Source organism: Salvia splendens, chromosome 22 (genome assembly GCF_004379255.2).
Source record: "Salvia splendens isolate huo1 chromosome 22, SspV2, whole genome shotgun sequence".
In the NCBI taxonomy this organism is placed as follows: Eukaryota; Viridiplantae; Streptophyta; class Magnoliopsida; order Lamiales; family Lamiaceae; genus Salvia; species Salvia splendens.
Window position 1 is genome coordinate 21,087,752 of NC_056053.1, and position 16,714 is coordinate 21,104,465.

Consider the following 16,714-nt stretch of genomic DNA (forward strand, 5'->3'; position numbering starts at 1 on the left):
CAATTAATACACAACGAATAATGAGACAATTAATACACAACGAATAATGTCACTCTTTTATATAGTACTCCAAAATATACGATTTACATAAGCAACCAAAAGGCCATCCATAGGCCTAAAACATGCAATGTATAAAGCGCTAAACAACAAATCTAAGAAGTTAAAATTAATTCAATTGATGTAAGTGCCTATGTCACCATTTCGATCTAACTAAGTCACGCCCATATATTATTTGGCCATCATTATACATTAAAATAGTGGGAAAGGGATTTTAATAGTTGACCAGGCACTGACTTAGCACACTACAATATGCCTTTTTCCACTATTAATTTTAGTATAAAACAAATACCTTAGTGGGTTTTTTTTTTAAATTTTGTTTCTTACTCTTATTTAATTAATTAATTATATTGGTATAATTAATATAGCAAACGACTTGAGCTGCAAGCACACGTACTATATCTATCGAAAAGGAGAAGAAAGCAAAAGTGGAGTCTTCCATTTTTTGTGGGAGCTTAACACAGCAACACCACTGATTTCAAGGATGCACGGATATGGCAGTGAGAGAGCTCCTCTTCTTGGCAGACAAGTAAGCTTCCGATTTTAACCGATTCATTACTATTTTCCTCTTCATACAATCCCCTTCTTTTGTTTTTGTAAAAGTTCGCCGAATTTTTTTTATAGACGCGATGCTCATTTTGCATGATTTGAATGCTTATGAAATGTTCCAATTCCTTTTTTTACTGGTTGAGGATTATGTAGCTTAGAGATTTCAGTTCTGGTGTATGATATTTTCGAGCTGTTAGATCACTTCAAATATTGTTAAAAATGATTAGGTAATTCTGGATTTTCACATAGGTTATAGGTGGTGAGGGGGAAATGGTGTTGAGGCCTGTTTGGGGTTTAATTGCAATCATTTCGGAAGAACTGCTTTAAGTTGGGGGGATTTTGTTAAATGAAGCTTCCGTGTTATAGGTTATGGTGATTTTGAGTTATTTGACTTGTTAAGGGATTATGTAACGATTTTCGAAGGGTAGTGTGTGTGAATCGTAGTTCTTTCTTATTGCTTGAGTTTGATTAGGGCGGAAGAAGAGGAAATGGTGCTGAAGAGAATGGTCAGCTGACTGACCTTGAACATGGAGATGCTGTGCCGGTAATGTGGAATTGAACTGAACCTTGTAATAAATTGTTTTTACTTTTCTGCAAGGTGCTAACTTTTTTTCTTGTGGATACAGGCTGCAAATGTGGGATTTGGTAGAGTGTTATCACTAGTAAGATGGTGTCATTTTGTTTCCCTTCGGTTAGTTAAATTTGTTGGCTGCGACTTGCTTCCTGTGTAGGTGATTTACATGAACTTCTCTTGTCAGGCAAAGCCCGAAGCAGGCAGTTTGATTATTGGCACGGTTGCTCTGTTGATTGCTTCGACTTCTAGTATATTGGTGGTAATGTGCTAAAGCTATGCCTGAGAAAAATATATCTTGACTCCTCCTATCTGTGTCAAGGATGTCTTTTGATCTCATTGCATTTTAATGTGAATTTGGCAGCCAAAATTTGGAGGGAAGATAATTGATATTGTGTCTGGAGATACTGAAACACCTGAACAGAAATCTGAAGCTCTGAGTGCTGTCTATAGTACTATATTTGCAATCTTTATGATTGTTGTGATTGGGTATGTTGATTTTACCACACTAGTAGAATTAGGTTTCTACCTTTTGGTATGCATTGATTCTTTTGCCTTTTTTCTGTATAAAGAATCTAAACCATTATCTTTAGAGAGAGGCTTAGTTGTTCAAGTTGACTGGTTAAGTTCAATCTTTTAACTTGTTCATACATTCTTCCATTCAGTTCAATTTGCACAACAATTAGAGCATGGCTGTTTTCATCTGCTAGTGAGAGGGTTGTTGCTCGCATAAGAAAGAATTTGTTTAGTCATCTTGTTAGCCAGGTAATGACCTTTAACCGTGGTTTTTTCCTATAGTGTTTCCTACTATGATAAAATGTTAAATCATAGAAGTCACTTAACTTCCATCAAATTATTTAAATTTTGGTAGGAAATAGCATTCTTCGATATTACTCGGACAGGGGAGCTCTTAAGTAGGCTGTCTGAAGATACACAGATTATAAAAAATGCTGCAACTACAAATTTGTCAGAGGCTTTGAGGAATTTTTCGACTGCATTTATTGGTGTTGGATTCATGTTTACAACTTCATGGAAGTTAACATGTACGTATTGATCATCATATTGAGTTTCCCGGTGACAGTTCCTTCAATAAACGTGCTTCCTGCAATCTTTTCAGTGTTGGCTTTGGTTGTTGTTCCGGTCATATCGGTAGCTGTGCGTCAATTTGGTCGCTATGTTCGGGAACTTTCTCACAAGACTCAAGCTGCTGCTGCAGTGGCTTCTTCTATTGCTGAGGTATGATTTAAAAAAAGTTATCTGTTATTCTCCATACCTCGATCGATTGTTCCATTCTCCTGAACTGTGTCTAGGATCATTGAGGTACATTAACAAAAATAAGTTACTGAACTTTGAATAATTGAAGCACGTTGTATAAATAGATAGTACTAAATATAGCATCTTCTGCTGTATTTATATGAAGGGGGGAAAGCAACAAAGAGAATGTAGTTATATCTCCAGCATATGGTCAATCTAAGATGCAACATCTCCCTATGATCTTTAAGTTGTGTTCGAACGTAAGGATAAGGGCATGTATTTTCTTCACTTATGTGTGTTTTCTGCGTAGGAAACATTTGGTGCCGTGCGTACAGTTAGGTCTTTTGCACAGGAACAATATGAGATCTCACGCTATTCTGAGAAGGTTGAGGAGACTCTAAAACTTGGACTCAAACAAGCGGTGAGTTCCGTAATACAGTATCATATTTGTCTGCGAGTTTAAGGTCATGTTGCTGAAGTCTACTCTTCTTATGTCTTCGACTTATATTTCTCTCCTGCAGAAAGTGATTGGATTCTTCTTTGGAGGTCTTAGTGCTGCGTCAACATTATCAGTCATTGTAGTGGTCATCTATGGTGCTACTCTGACAATCAAAGGCGCAATGACTCCAGGATCTCTTACATCTTTCATTCTCTATAGCTTAACTGGTACGTAATAAATTGAGAAAATTGTGGCATTATCAAACCCTGTATATGCTTCATCCTCAGTCAGTTACCCATTTTTCCAAGTGGTACATACGATTCTTGATTTGCTGATTTATCTGCAGTGGGAACATCAGTATCTGGCCTATCGAGCTTATACACAGCAGTCATGAAAGCTGCTGGAGCAAGTAGGAGGGTCTTCCAACTCTTAGATCGTGTCTCATCCATGCCAAAATCAGGAAATAAGTGCCCTCTGGGGTTAGTTGCTGAACCAATGCTGATTTATTTTGCTTAAAACTGCAAGAACACCACAAGTATTAACTTTTTGTCCTTCATCCTGGAAATGATAGTTGTTTGATATATTCTTTACAAAAGAAAATGTTAGTCATAAACTAAGTTCTACCAGCCAAAGTTGCATACAATTACAACTTCTTGATCTGAATTTCTGGCTGTGTGGTTTCCTGTCAAGCTATGTGGTCATATCTCTTCAGTCTTATCACATTAGTCTTGGAAAACTGGTTCAAAGTATCTATGTTCAATGTTGATTCTAGAGTATAACTTAATCACACTATTGAGCAACAGAGGAATCGTTAAGTTTTCAACCTAGAATGAGATCTCATTAGCTGAATTTAGGATTTATAGAACCATAATTTTTATGACAGAGGTCAAGATGCAGAGGTTGAGCTGGATGATGTTTGGTTTGCTTATCCATCCCGCCCTAATATTATGGTCCTTAAGGTACTGATATATCTCCACTTCTGTGTTTAGAGCACTCAAGTTGTTGCAAAGCTCATACTAGGTGATTTACATTTTTGGTCATTCAGGGAATAACGTTAAAATTACACACTGGTTCAAAGGTTGCTCTGGTAGGTCCAAGTGGTGGTGGAAAGGTAAAACTTCTTGGCTGTCAAGTTTAAATTCCACTTTGTTGTTTTTCCATGTTCATACCTTGGTTTTGAAGAGACGAGTACTGGAAACTAGGAATAACTTATAACTAGCTTGACCTAGAGCACCATGTTCCCCTTCTCACTCTGCTGCAGACCACCATTGCAAATTTGATTGAGAGATTCTACGACCCCAAGAAAGGAACGATTACGGTGAATGGTGTTCCTTTGATCGAAATATCTCATGAGCATCTACACAAAAAGGTAATTTGTTAGCAGTATATATTAAAGTGGATTTTTTGTAATCTTCTACCTTATTTTTACACACTAGTGAGTTTCTTATATTAAACTGAATATGATCATCAACTCTCTAAAACACAGATCAGCATTGTGAGTCAGGAACCTGTTCTTTTCAACTGCTCAATTGAGGAGAATATTGCCTATGGATTAGGCGGGAAAGCAAGCAGTGCTGATATAGAAAACGCAGCTGTAAGTCTCATCAAACTCTTCATTGCCACCAATATTCAGCACATATATGAAGTGTGTCTGTCCTCTCTTCAATGACAAGCAGAAAATGGCAAATGCTCATGAGTTCATTTCCAAATTTGCTGAGAAGTACCAAACGTTCGTTGGAGAACGCGGAGTGAGGCTTTCAGGCGGTCAGAAACAAAGAATAGCCATTGCCAGAGCTCTGCTGATGGATCCCAGAATCCTACTTCTAGACGAGGCAACCAGCGCCCTGGATGCCGAGAGCGAGTACCTAGTTCAGGTAATCTCTCTTTGAGGCTTAAATTTTACCTTCTTAATTCTCTCACTTCATCTTCTCACCAGTGTTATGATGCTGTAGGATGCCATGGATTCACTGATGAAGGGCAGGACGGTGCTGGTCATAGCGCATAGGCTTTCGACTGTCAAAACCGCTGACACCGTGGCAGTCGTTTCTGATGGCCAGATTGTAGAAAGCGGCACTCATGACGATCTGCTGAGCAGAGACGGAATCTACACTGCCTTGGTTAGGAGACAGTTACAAGGACCTGCACCTCAAACATAGTTGCACCAAGTTTTTTGGAGATTTTTACATTCTTCTCTACTGAGTTGATAAATTTTCTGATAAAATAACTTCTTGTTCAGTGACTTCGAAGTTATAGTACTTGAATCAAAGAGTAGGTTTAAAACCTAACTTGCTTCTCATGTTTAGTTGTGAATCAACATTGTTGCTAAAAACTATTGAATTCTATGAGATCAAAACTCCATTTTACTGTTGAGATCTGGCTAATTACAAACAATCACAAGGGACTAAACAATCACATTTTGATCAAAATTAGTGAAAAACAAACAACAATTTGAGACTATCTCAGCAAGAACTAATGCCTTCATTTTGGCAATGATTCCATGAAATGCCTAATGTTCTGAACATCATCTTCTGTTTCTGGATACTTTTGTGGCCTAAAAAGCTTCCACATTCCAACAGAATGTCGACTTCGAACTGCAGATTTCTCCGCAAACCTTCCGTATATCTTCTCATGGTCCGGATATGGCTTCACATACATGTTATAGAATTTCAACCTACTCATCTTAACCAGCTTCCTCAAACCAACCTCGTCCCCTAGTCCGCCTCTCGACCTCAAATGATTGATCACATTGAAACGGGGAACGATCTGCTTATCAAAGTTCGCTCCTAGGTACTCAGGAACCTCAACCAAACACTCAATACCAAACTTCATCTTACCAACCAAAAACTCAATCTTCTTCTCGATATCCTTTATGTCATAGAGGATCACCCTAGGCTCCTTCCACAACACTGTAAACGCATCTCTATATATCAAGCCGTGTTTCCTCAAGCAATCAACCCTCAGCTTCACTTTGTACCCGGCCCTAAACTCTCCATCACCAAAAATACTCTCCTTGGTCGCCAGCCGGCATTTCAAGCTTTGCAGCATCTCCAAACAATGTGAGAGCTCCCCATTTTCCAAACCAAGAACTTGTGGCTCTCTCACCACCTCCCTCCTAACATCACTCAAGCTGAATCCCAAATCCGAAAACTCATCGAGCAATGGCTTCAATCGCTTCTCCACTCCCAATGCAAGAATCGTAGGATATAAACGTACAACCCCATCGATTTCACTTCCCCGGACTCCAATTCCCATCAAGAACTCAACTTTTTCGCGCAGTTCATCCTCAACCGACATGATCGCCATAGGCTCATTCTCTAAAACCCTATTGACAGTGGCCTCACTAAACCCCAAACCCTTGAAACACCCCACACGCCTAGAAACATCATTTGGGCTCAACCCAAATTTGGAGGCTAGCTCAAGAATGTTACTAATTGCAATCCATGAAATGCTATGAATACCCAACTGTTTGATACCCAATTTCCAGTTTTCCAAGAATGCAAGCTGCAGAACTCTGGGACAACTGGTTATTGTCGAAACAAGGAATTCTCGAGAGGGGTTTAATGTTTGCAAGATTTTGAAATACTTTTCTATTTCTTGGGGGGTTGAATTCTGTAAAAAATCGTTCTTTTTTAGGAAATTAGGGAGCTCATGCGGCTGGAAGCCATACCTTTGGAAGAGATTGCAAAGAGGATTCAGATATTCGTGATGGGATGGTGAAGTTGTGGAGATGGATTGAAATAATAACCGATTTTGGAATGTAGGAGTGGTGAAGCAAATTGGTGATTTTGTGATGTAGTGAAATAAGGGTTTGATTCGAATCGCCATTGTTTGGTTATCATCGAACTCTTTCCTGAATTTGGCGCAAGGCTGAGTTTCTGTTGAAGAGAAGAGGAGATGGCGCAGGGTTGAGTTTCAACATTAAAAAATATGGATTGAAAAATTAACTATGTTTAATTGAATTTGTTAAGTTTCATGGATAATATCGACTTATTGGTCGAAAATACCATAAAATTTGGGATAAAAAAGTTCATACAGCCCCCCACTATGCAATTTTCTGAATTTTAAGAAGAATTTGGTAGGACATAATCTCAATTTAGGATTTATTTATCATTTTAGTTTGATGATTATAGTTTTTATCTCTTTATATTAGGAGTAAAAGTAAAAGTGATTGCATTCTATTAGTACGATTCAAGTATTATACATGAAATATGATGTGCTTTGATTATTTAATTTGCAACTGGAAAATAGTAGTAGTACTCAAACACATGAAAAAATATTGAAAATTTATCTTAATAATCTTTAATATAATTATTAAATAATACTACTACTAATTGTTATATTATCCACTCGCAATTCAAGCCGTGCACTGAGAATGACGTTTGAAGCCCATGTTTTCAAAAAAAATATTGGTAAATTCTGTTAAAAACCAACTCATAGGTCTGTGTTTAGATAAAACAATGAGCATGAACCATAATTAGTTGAATTTATACTCACTTCATCTACAAAAATAGTCTCATTTATGAACTGCAAAGTTTTAATAAAAGAAATTAGTAAAGTGAAAAAAAGAGAAGAAATAGGTAAAGTAAAAGATTCATAAAGAAAAAAATGGATAAAGTGATGGGAGAAAAAGTGGGTAAATATAAAAATGAAACTCTTCATTTTTAAAAATAAATTTTTTTTATGGACATCTAAAATGATAAAATAAGACTATTTTTTATGGAGGGATCAAAATATTAATATACGAGTCTGGCCAGCATGTCTGGTGTGCACAAACGATTAAGAGATTATAAATAAAATTTATTCAGAAACTTAATTTGAACTCAAGTTTGACACTAGTTCAATGAGAATATGGTGTTACAATATATTTGCATCTAATAATAAAAGTAACCAATTCTAGTCCCAATTATGAATCCACTTCCATAACCCATCACCACACTTCTCCAACCAAATCCATCTATGAATTCATTTTCATCATCACCTTCTTCTTCTTCGGGCTGCATCCATGGGCCATTCTCGTGTTTGCATTTTCTCTTCAATGGAGCTCCACACAATCCCAAGTTTCCCACATATGAATCATTCTCAAATGTAGAGAACTGATTAAATTGTGGTATTTTTCCAACAAAATTGTTTATTGAAAGGTTTAATTTCGCAAGAAATGTCAACCTTGTCAGTTCACTTGGAATTTCCCCGTTCATTTTGTTTGTTGACAAGTCCAACAATTCAAGTTCACTCATGTTTCCAAGAGATGAAGGTATATGTCCTGTGAGGGTATTATAGGACAAGTTCAAGTATTTGAGAATCTTAAGATTTCTTATGGAAGGTGGAATACTATCAGAAAATCTATTGGATGATAAGTCAATTATTGTTAAAGTTTCCAATAATCTATTTAATAACTAATCTTGGCCTTTCAAGGTGAGCTGCATCTCCACAATTAATCTAAAGTAGTCATAATCTATTCCTATTGCACCGGTCATCATTGACCTGAAATTGTTGATATATGATAGAAATCCGTGGGTTCCATCCTAAAACCAAATCCGTGGGTTCCATCCTAAAACCAATTGGTGATAGGAGGAGGGGCCCATGAGACTTATATACTAGTTTCAATTTTCTCTTGACACCGATGTTGGACAGTTATATGTTATATATTTTTAGTTTCAATTGCCAACAATATATCTTTGAGGTAGAGAGCCCACAAATTCATTATGGGATAGATCTAAAACTTGCAACTTAGGAAATGGAATCTTGATTGATGAAGAAAGTGATATATTACCACCAAACTTGTTAGACCTCAACACTAACACTCGAAGCTTGGGAAGACTCTCCATCCAAAAGGGAAATTCATCTTGTATTCTATTATTTCCAATGTCCATGCCTTGTAGGCTTTGGCAGTTGATCAAGGATGTAGGTAATCTGCCTTGCAATTTGTTAACACTCAAATTGATGGATACAAGACTACAACCCTTGGTAAATGTTGATGGAATAGGACCACTAAGTTGATTGGCATGTAAGTGAAATATGGTCAAAGATCTGCTCAAGTTTCCATAGCATTGGGGAGCAAACCAAATTTATAAGTCGAGTCGAGGAAAGTCCTCTTTCCGCAAGACAAATTACGCCCCGGCTAGTGCTCACGGAATGGCGTATTGCCCCCAAAGATAAAACGACTTCCTCCTAGCGTGTAGAAGCACCTCAAACCCGCTAGGCACCGGCGAACTTGATGGAGTTCCGAGAATCGAGCTATGCAATGCTCCTAGAATGTGAACTAGGATGTAGAGAGCTAGAGAAGAGAGAATGTTTGTTGTAGTGTCTCCTTCATCTCTCAAACTCACACCTATTTATATGATAGGAGTGACCACACGAGAGGTCTCGGCATAAAGGTACCTCATTATGCATTTGGGGGTTACCTAAGATGAAAGGCCATAGGTCTTGGCCACATCAAAGGTTTCCCACATTTTCCACATGTTTCTAATAATCCCCCACATTGGTTAGAGCGCTGCAAGCTCAAACCAACACCAGACACAAATGCATGCATGCAGACTCTATGCTCAATTCTCGAGAAACAATATTGCATTTGGAATAGTAGCTTGGGGCTTTGAACTTTCCATAGTCAACACTATCGGGCATACCGGCGGCCTAGTGGACGTGATGCCTTGAACCATTCCTCCTTGGTGTATACCGAGACAATAATATTGACACAATATTATTTACAAACTCATCAGTTCTCACGTTTGTGTCCTTTACTGGCCATGGAACACCACTTTGGATTCATAAGTGATTCACATGTTGAAGCGGCCCACACTTCTTCACTTACATAGGTGATTCTTTTCTAGGTATCCTGCAATACCCACCTCCTCGAGGTTTCTAAGAATCATTAAAAGTCAAAACTTAGCCTCTTACCACATGCAGGTTACAACACTCAATGCTTTCTAAAGAATGGGCGAAGATTAAAAATCTTCCGAGTGTTACAACTAGATTCATATAGCTTCGTTTTCCCATTGAACCAAGCCCATCGGATTTCCAATCGTATGGTTGGGTTACCACTATAATCATCCTTTAAGATGTGGTTTTCAGTCCCATTCCTTTTAGCAATTTATGCAATTGATCACGGTTTAAACCTTTCGTTAACGGATCCGCTAAGTTATCAACTGACCTTACATAGTCAACTGTGATAACACCACTTGTGATCAATTGTCTGACGGTATTATGTCGCCGACGAATATGTCGAGACTTACCGTTGTATAAGCCACTATGTGCTCTCCCTATAGCTGCTTAGCTATCACGGTATATTACTACTGTCGGCACTGGCTTCTTCCAACATGGAATACATTCTAGGAAATTTCTGAGCCACTCGGCTTCTTCCACTGCTTTATCCAATGCGATAAACTCAGATTCCATGGTGGATCGAGCTATACACGTTTGTTTCGTCGACTTCCACGAAACAGCACCACCCCCCACAGTGAACACATAACCACTCGTCGAGAACGAGTCTTTTGAATCAGAGATCCAATTTTCATCACAGTACCCTTCAAGTACTTGGGGATATCTTGTGTACTCCAGCTCAAAGTTAAGAGTATACTTCAAGTATCTCAAAACCCTACGCTGAGCTTTCCAATGTTCCTTGCTTGGGTTGCTCGTAAATCGGCTCAGCTTATTCACCGTACACGCAAGATATGGTCGGGTGCAGTTTGTGATAAACATCAAACTCCCTATGATCTTTGCATATTCTTCTTGAGCTATAGGCTCACCCGTGTGCTTACTCAAATGCACGTTGGGTTCCAATGGAGTCTTAGTTGGCTCACAATCGAACGAGTGAAATTTCTTTAGCACTTTCTCAATATAATGAGATTGTGTCAGAGCAATTCCCTCATGATTCCTTTTAATTTTGATTCCAAGAATCACATCAGCTAAACACATATCTTTCATGTCGAAATTTCTCTTCAACATATTTTTGGTTTCGTTGATAATGGCACTATTGCTGCACGTAATCAACATATCATCTACATAAAGACACACAATAACAAAACCGTTATCTGTGTTCTTAATGTAAACACACTTATCGCACTCATTGATAGTGAATCCATTTGCCAACATCACGTTGTCAAATTTTAAATGTCATTGTAATGGTGCTTGCTTCAACCCATATAATGACTTTACCAGTTTGCATACTTTACGCTCTTGCCCAGGCACAACAAACCCTTCGGGTTTTTTTTTCTTTTTTTTTTTCGGGTTGTTCCATATATATTTCTTCTTCCAGATCACCATTCAGAAATGCAGTTTTCACATCCATTTGGTGAATATCGAGATTGTGCAAAGCAGCAATCGCAAGAAGCACCCGAATGGAAGTGATTCTCGTAACAGGTGAATAGGTATCAAAAAAGTCATGCCCTTCTTTCTGCTTAAAGCCTTGGACAACTAGGCGAGCTTTGTACTTATCTATAGTACCATCGGGCTTATATTTCCTTTTCAGAATCCACTTGCACCCTAAAGCCTTACAGCCTTCAGGCAAGTCTACTAACACCCAAGTGTTATTTCTCATGATAGATTCAATTTCACTATTGATAGCTTCTTGCCACCAAGCTGCGTCTGGGCCAGACAGAGCTTCCGTCAATGACTTTGGTTCGTCATCCAAAATAAAAGTTATGAAGTCGGGACCAAATGTTTTAGCAACTTTAACTCTTTTACCACGTCTTGGTTCAACATCCTCAAGAGTTGACCTCGTCCTTTTTGGAGGATTAGAACTAGTGGATTCATCCATCATTCTTTTACTAGAACGATCCTCTTGCCTCTTGCAAGGGTAAACATTCTCAAAGAATATAGCATTCCTTGACTCAATCGTTGTTCCTTCAGCCACGCCAGGCACAGCTGATCTATGGACTAGGAAACGATAGGCACTATTATTAAGTGCATGGCCAATAAAGATGCAATCGACTGTTTTAGGGCCTATTGCAACTTGTTTCGGAGGTGGCACTTCTACCTTCGCTAAACACCCCACACTTTGAGGTATGAATATGAAGGTTTCTTCACTTTCCACAACTCATAAGGAGTCACATCCCTATTTTTTAGTGGAATTTTATTCAGGATATGATTCGCTGTTAACACAACCTCCCCCCACATGTTCTGGGGTAATCCTGAATTAATCAACAAAGCATTCATCATCTCTTTTAGTGTTCGATTTTTGCGTTCAGCAACACCATTTGATTGAGGAGAATATGGAGTTGTGGTTTGGTAAATTATACCACTTGCATGGCATAATTCTGCAAACGGCGCTACATACTCACCACCTCTATCACTTCGAACACACTTAATTCGACAATTAAGTTGATTTTCAGCTTCATTTTTGAAGTCTTTAAACGCTTCAATTGCCTCATCTTTACTTCTTAATAAGTAAAGGTAACAATACCTTGTGCAATCATCTATAAATGTGATGAAGTACTTTTTACCACCTCTTGTTTGCATAAATTTCAAATCACATACGTTTGTATAGATCAATTCAAGAGGTTTTATGCTTCGCTCTACCGAATGGAACGGCAGTTTAGCCATTTTTGCTTCAACACGCACTTCACATCTTTCTTGTGAGTTAAACTTATCTACTTTTAGTAAATTAAGATTTACTAGTCTTTTTATAGCATTTAGATTTACATGTCCCAATCTATTATGCCATAAATCAGAGCTCTCAAGCAAATAAGAGAATGTGTCATCTTCCTTATTGCTTATTCCTTTTCCACGGTGAATGACCGTAACATTCAGCTCAAAAAGTCCATTCACTAGGTGGCCTTCACCTATGAACTTTCCATACTTGGTCAATAAAACCTTTTCACACTCAAAATCTAGTGAAAATCCATGATTTACTAGAAGTGAGCCTGACACAAAATTATTTCGGATGTCTAGGACATGCAGTACATCCTTAAGGGTAAGAACTTTTCCAGATCCTAATTTTAGGAACACATTAAACACACCAACCACCTTAGAAGAGGCTTGGTTTCCCATACGTACTTTTCTACCTCCAACAGATTTGTAGGTAGAAAAAATGCTTCTCTCGGAGCACACATGACATGTGGCACCCGTATCAACAAACCATTCATTTGGATTGTTACCATGGTTCACGTTGGAGACCATTGCGACCACCTCGTGATCATTGTTGTTTACAACAACACGTTCAAATAATTTGCACAATATCGTCTCCAACAGTAAGTACACAATTATATCGAACCATATGTGCATTGGTATATTCAACACCACAAGCATCCCAATTATTACTACCAAGTCAAAATTGATCTTGCTTGTCAAATGACAAACGATAAACACAATTCTCAAGAGAGTAGATCTCAAGGAATTAACCATTTCGTAGCCCATGAACATTGGTATTGTTCGTTTCTTCATTCCAGCTTTGGAGCTCATATTTCCTCCAACTTCAATTGGTATAATCCTGTCTTAGAAGAGTACACTAATTTGTCTTGCGACTGTTAGAAATAATGGGAAGAAATTCTCAAGCCGTGTACAGGCGGTACTCTAAATATTACAATCGAAAGGAAACTTTGCAACAAAAAGAGGAATGAAAATTACAATGGAAATAAAGCAAACCAAATTTATAAGTCGAGTCGAGGAAAGTCCTCTTTCCGCAAGACAAATTACGCCCCGGCTAGTGCTCACGGAATGGCGTATTGCCCCCAAAGATAAAACGACTTCGTCCTAGCGTGTAGAAGCACCTCAAACCCGCTAGGCACCGGCAAACTTGATGGAGTTCCGAGAATCGAGCTATGCAATGCTCCTATAATGTGAACTAGGATGTAGAGAGCTAGAGAAGAGAGAATGCTTGTTGTAGTGTCCCCTTCATCTCTCAAACTCACACCTATTTGTAGGATAGGAGTGACCACACGAGAGGTCTCGGCATAAAGGTACCTCATTATGCATTTGGGGGTTACCTAAGATGAAAGGCCATAGGTCTTGGCCACATCAAAGGTAATAAGTCTTCCTTCTAAAGTGTTATTTGAAAGATGAAGATATTCAAGGGATGTCAAGTTGCAGATGAAGGATGGGAGCTCACCATTTAATTTGTTTGAAAACATTTCCGATGGTGGATGGTATTGGACCTTCACAAAAGTAAATTTAAAAACATTAAATAAGGATGTAAAAAAACAAATTTTTGGCACATGCATAGCATTTTATTTATCATAAGCGTATCCGTTATTTGCATTGATAAATCTCCATGATGATTAACATCATGTATGAATGTGTGTTTAACATTCTGTTTTAAAGTACATTTAATTTAAACTTTTCATCGAGGGATATGTCAAGATGCAAATTAAGACTGCGGATCAAAACTCAAGTTCACAAATTATTCTAAATATTGTTTTAAATAGAGAATGCCATAGCAATTTTCCAACAACATATATTTTACTTTATACAAATCTATTAATTATTTGCATTATATTTTGATATGGTATCCAATAAATTAGTTAGGCGAATAAAAATTGTTGCAAAAGAAATGATAATTTGAAAGCCATTTCAAGTTTATAAATCTTACCGTTTAACGAATTGTTGTAGGGATTTAAGTATCCTAGTGCTTTTGCAATGTCCCACTAATTGCATTACTTGATATGCCAATCATGTTTAAAGAAGCCAGGTTGAAAATGGTTGGTGGCAAAGGACCTGATAACTTTAAACTCATTTTGTAAGATATCTATAGCTAATGTAAAAAATAAAAATAAAAATAAAAATAAAAAAATCAAGTTAGTTTCATTTTTAGATATATCATAGTCATACCACTCAAATGATTATTGTTGAGCCATAAGCGGAAAAGAGCAGTCATGTTTGTTCTCCATAAGACTAAGATGGCTGGGAAACAGTAATCAATAAGGTGCCAAGAGTGATGAGAGCATCCACAACCGTGCTCTTACCAGCGGCACGGTTGTGGGCCCGGGCGGTACTATTCATGCCTGCTCTCTGGCAAGAGCACAACACCCACAACTGTGCTCTTCCGCAAGGACGAGCACAATTAATATAAAATTCAATTACACAAAAACATTTTCATAATACTAAAATTCATTAAAAAAACCACAATAAAAATAACAAATTACAAATAAAATAAAAAGACATAATTAAAATCCTAAAAATTAAAAATTACATAATTAAAATACTAAAAATTAAAAATTACATAATTAAACTCCTAAAAATTAAAAATTACATAATTATTGGCTAATATAACCCGAGGAAGACTACGCATCCGGCGGCACCAACCCCAATTGTTTTTGGAGACCCAATATCATGGACTCGTGCGTTTGAAGTTGCGTGGGGGTCATAGTTGACCTATCGGCCATATTGAGTTGGGCCAAAAGGGCCCACAACGAGTTGTTCGGGGGTGGAGGTGGAACATAGGGTGCGGGTTCGGGAGCAGGGGCAGATGGAGTCGCGGCGCGACGTCGTTCGGCCGCCGCCTTCTTCCTACCTTGCGGTCGGCGTCGGGAACCGCTTGGTTGGGCATCGGGGCTACCCAAGTTAGCTTCGGCGAGTTGGCTAGCCACTTCTTCGCCGGCGTCGGATAGGGATGCCGACCGTGAGCGTTTGGAGGAGTCGCTAGAGGAGGATGTTATGCCTCCCTTATACTTCGGGTGCGTCCGCGTCTCCTGCCAAACGTTAAGATATTTGAACGACTTACCGTTCATGGATTGGTAGGTGCTCAGCGAGGTGGTGATGATGTCGACCTCGCTTCGGCCGCTCCCGGCATTCCGGGACTCCTGGATGAAATAGCCGTTGAACTTGCCAATTTCTTCGTTGGCTCGGCCGATGCAGTTGCGCACCATACTCTCGTTGCGCTCGATCGTTCCCGGCGGCCGGTGTGCATTGTACCGGCTAGAGACGCGCCACCAAAAGTGATCGCCGGATTGGTTCGTTCCAACCACCGCATCTTCGGAGATTTCCAAGTACGCCTTGAACAATCTTTCCATCTCCGCCGGTGAGTACGGTGTGCGGACACCGGCGCGAGATGGAGGATTCGGCATTTGGGAAGGGGCGCGAGGCCTAGGCTCCGGTGTCCACCCGTAGCGCCCATCGGAGGCACCTTGATCGTCGATTGGGTATGGCCGGTATCCACTCGGAACGCCCGAATCTTGGGTGAGAGGAGGGGCCGAATATTCCGTTTCCGGACTATGAAACGGTTGCGAACCGAACCATTCGGGGTTCCAACCGTGAGAGCCGCTTGGGTTGTCGTCGTTACCGGACATAGTGGTGTTGTAGGGTGTGAGAGGAAGATGAAAATGGATATGAGAGATTGATGATGAGAATTGTGTAGTGAAAGTGTGAATTTTTTGGAGTGAAATTGGGGGTATTTATAGATGAAAGTGTGTATTTTTGGGGTAAAAAAAATAAAAAAAAAATTAAAAAGTGGGGAAAAACGGTTATAAACGGATATAATTTTTTGGGGAAGTGAAAAAAAAAAATTTTTATTTTTTATCGATTTTTTTAATAAAAATCCGATTTTTTAAAAAAATAAAATAAAAAAATGTTTGAAACCAACGGCTATGCCGTTGGCGAATCAGAGACCGCCACGTGTGCGTCCGCTGGCACGGACGTGCTCGATACATCGAGCAGCGCCGTGCCAGCGGCGCGGTTGCAGCGGTGGCGGTCCTTCGCCTTGCCGCTGGCACGGACGGCGGTGGCGCCAACCGCCACCGCTGCGGATGCTCTGAAGATTATTTCTATTGCTCCTCATAATTGTTGTTTTTGAAGGCTAATCTTTAAATTAAGTTTACTACCTACTCGATTACAATTGGGATAAGCTTCTTTAAATAGATTATAAACTTCGACATATAATATATCCCCTTAAAATCCTACCAAAAGAGGTATTATGA

General features: G+C 38.9%; 2 protein-coding genes across 2 annotated transcripts; one reads left to right on the forward strand and one right to left on the reverse strand.

Moving 5' to 3' along the window:
• Nucleotides 1-418: 418 nt before the first annotated feature.
• Nucleotides 419-5,240, forward strand: LOC121786902 (ABC transporter B family member 25-like; the record flags this gene model as incomplete). Its single annotated transcript, XM_042185501.1, has 17 exons — nt 419-586; nt 1,079-1,150; nt 1,233-1,268; nt 1,365-1,439; nt 1,542-1,666; nt 1,843-1,942; nt 2,049-2,220; nt 2,295-2,413; nt 2,742-2,852; nt 2,953-3,097; nt 3,217-3,349; nt 3,754-3,829; nt 3,916-3,981; nt 4,132-4,239; nt 4,357-4,464; nt 4,547-4,744; nt 4,823-5,240. Coding segments are annotated over 17 exons (2,016 nt in total), but the record flags the coding sequence as incomplete, so codon positions are not given.
• A 28-nt stretch (nt 5,241-5,268) lies between these two features.
• Nucleotides 5,269-6,774, reverse strand: LOC121787573 (transcription termination factor MTERF15, mitochondrial-like). Its single transcript, XM_042186348.1, has one exon. It carries the CDS (start codon nt 6,693-6,695, stop codon nt 5,349-5,351), a length of 1,347 nt encoding a protein of 448 aa, XP_042042282.1. The 5' UTR covers nt 6,696-6,774; the 3' UTR covers nt 5,269-5,348.
• Between the last annotated feature and the right edge of the window lie 9,940 nt (nt 6,775-16,714).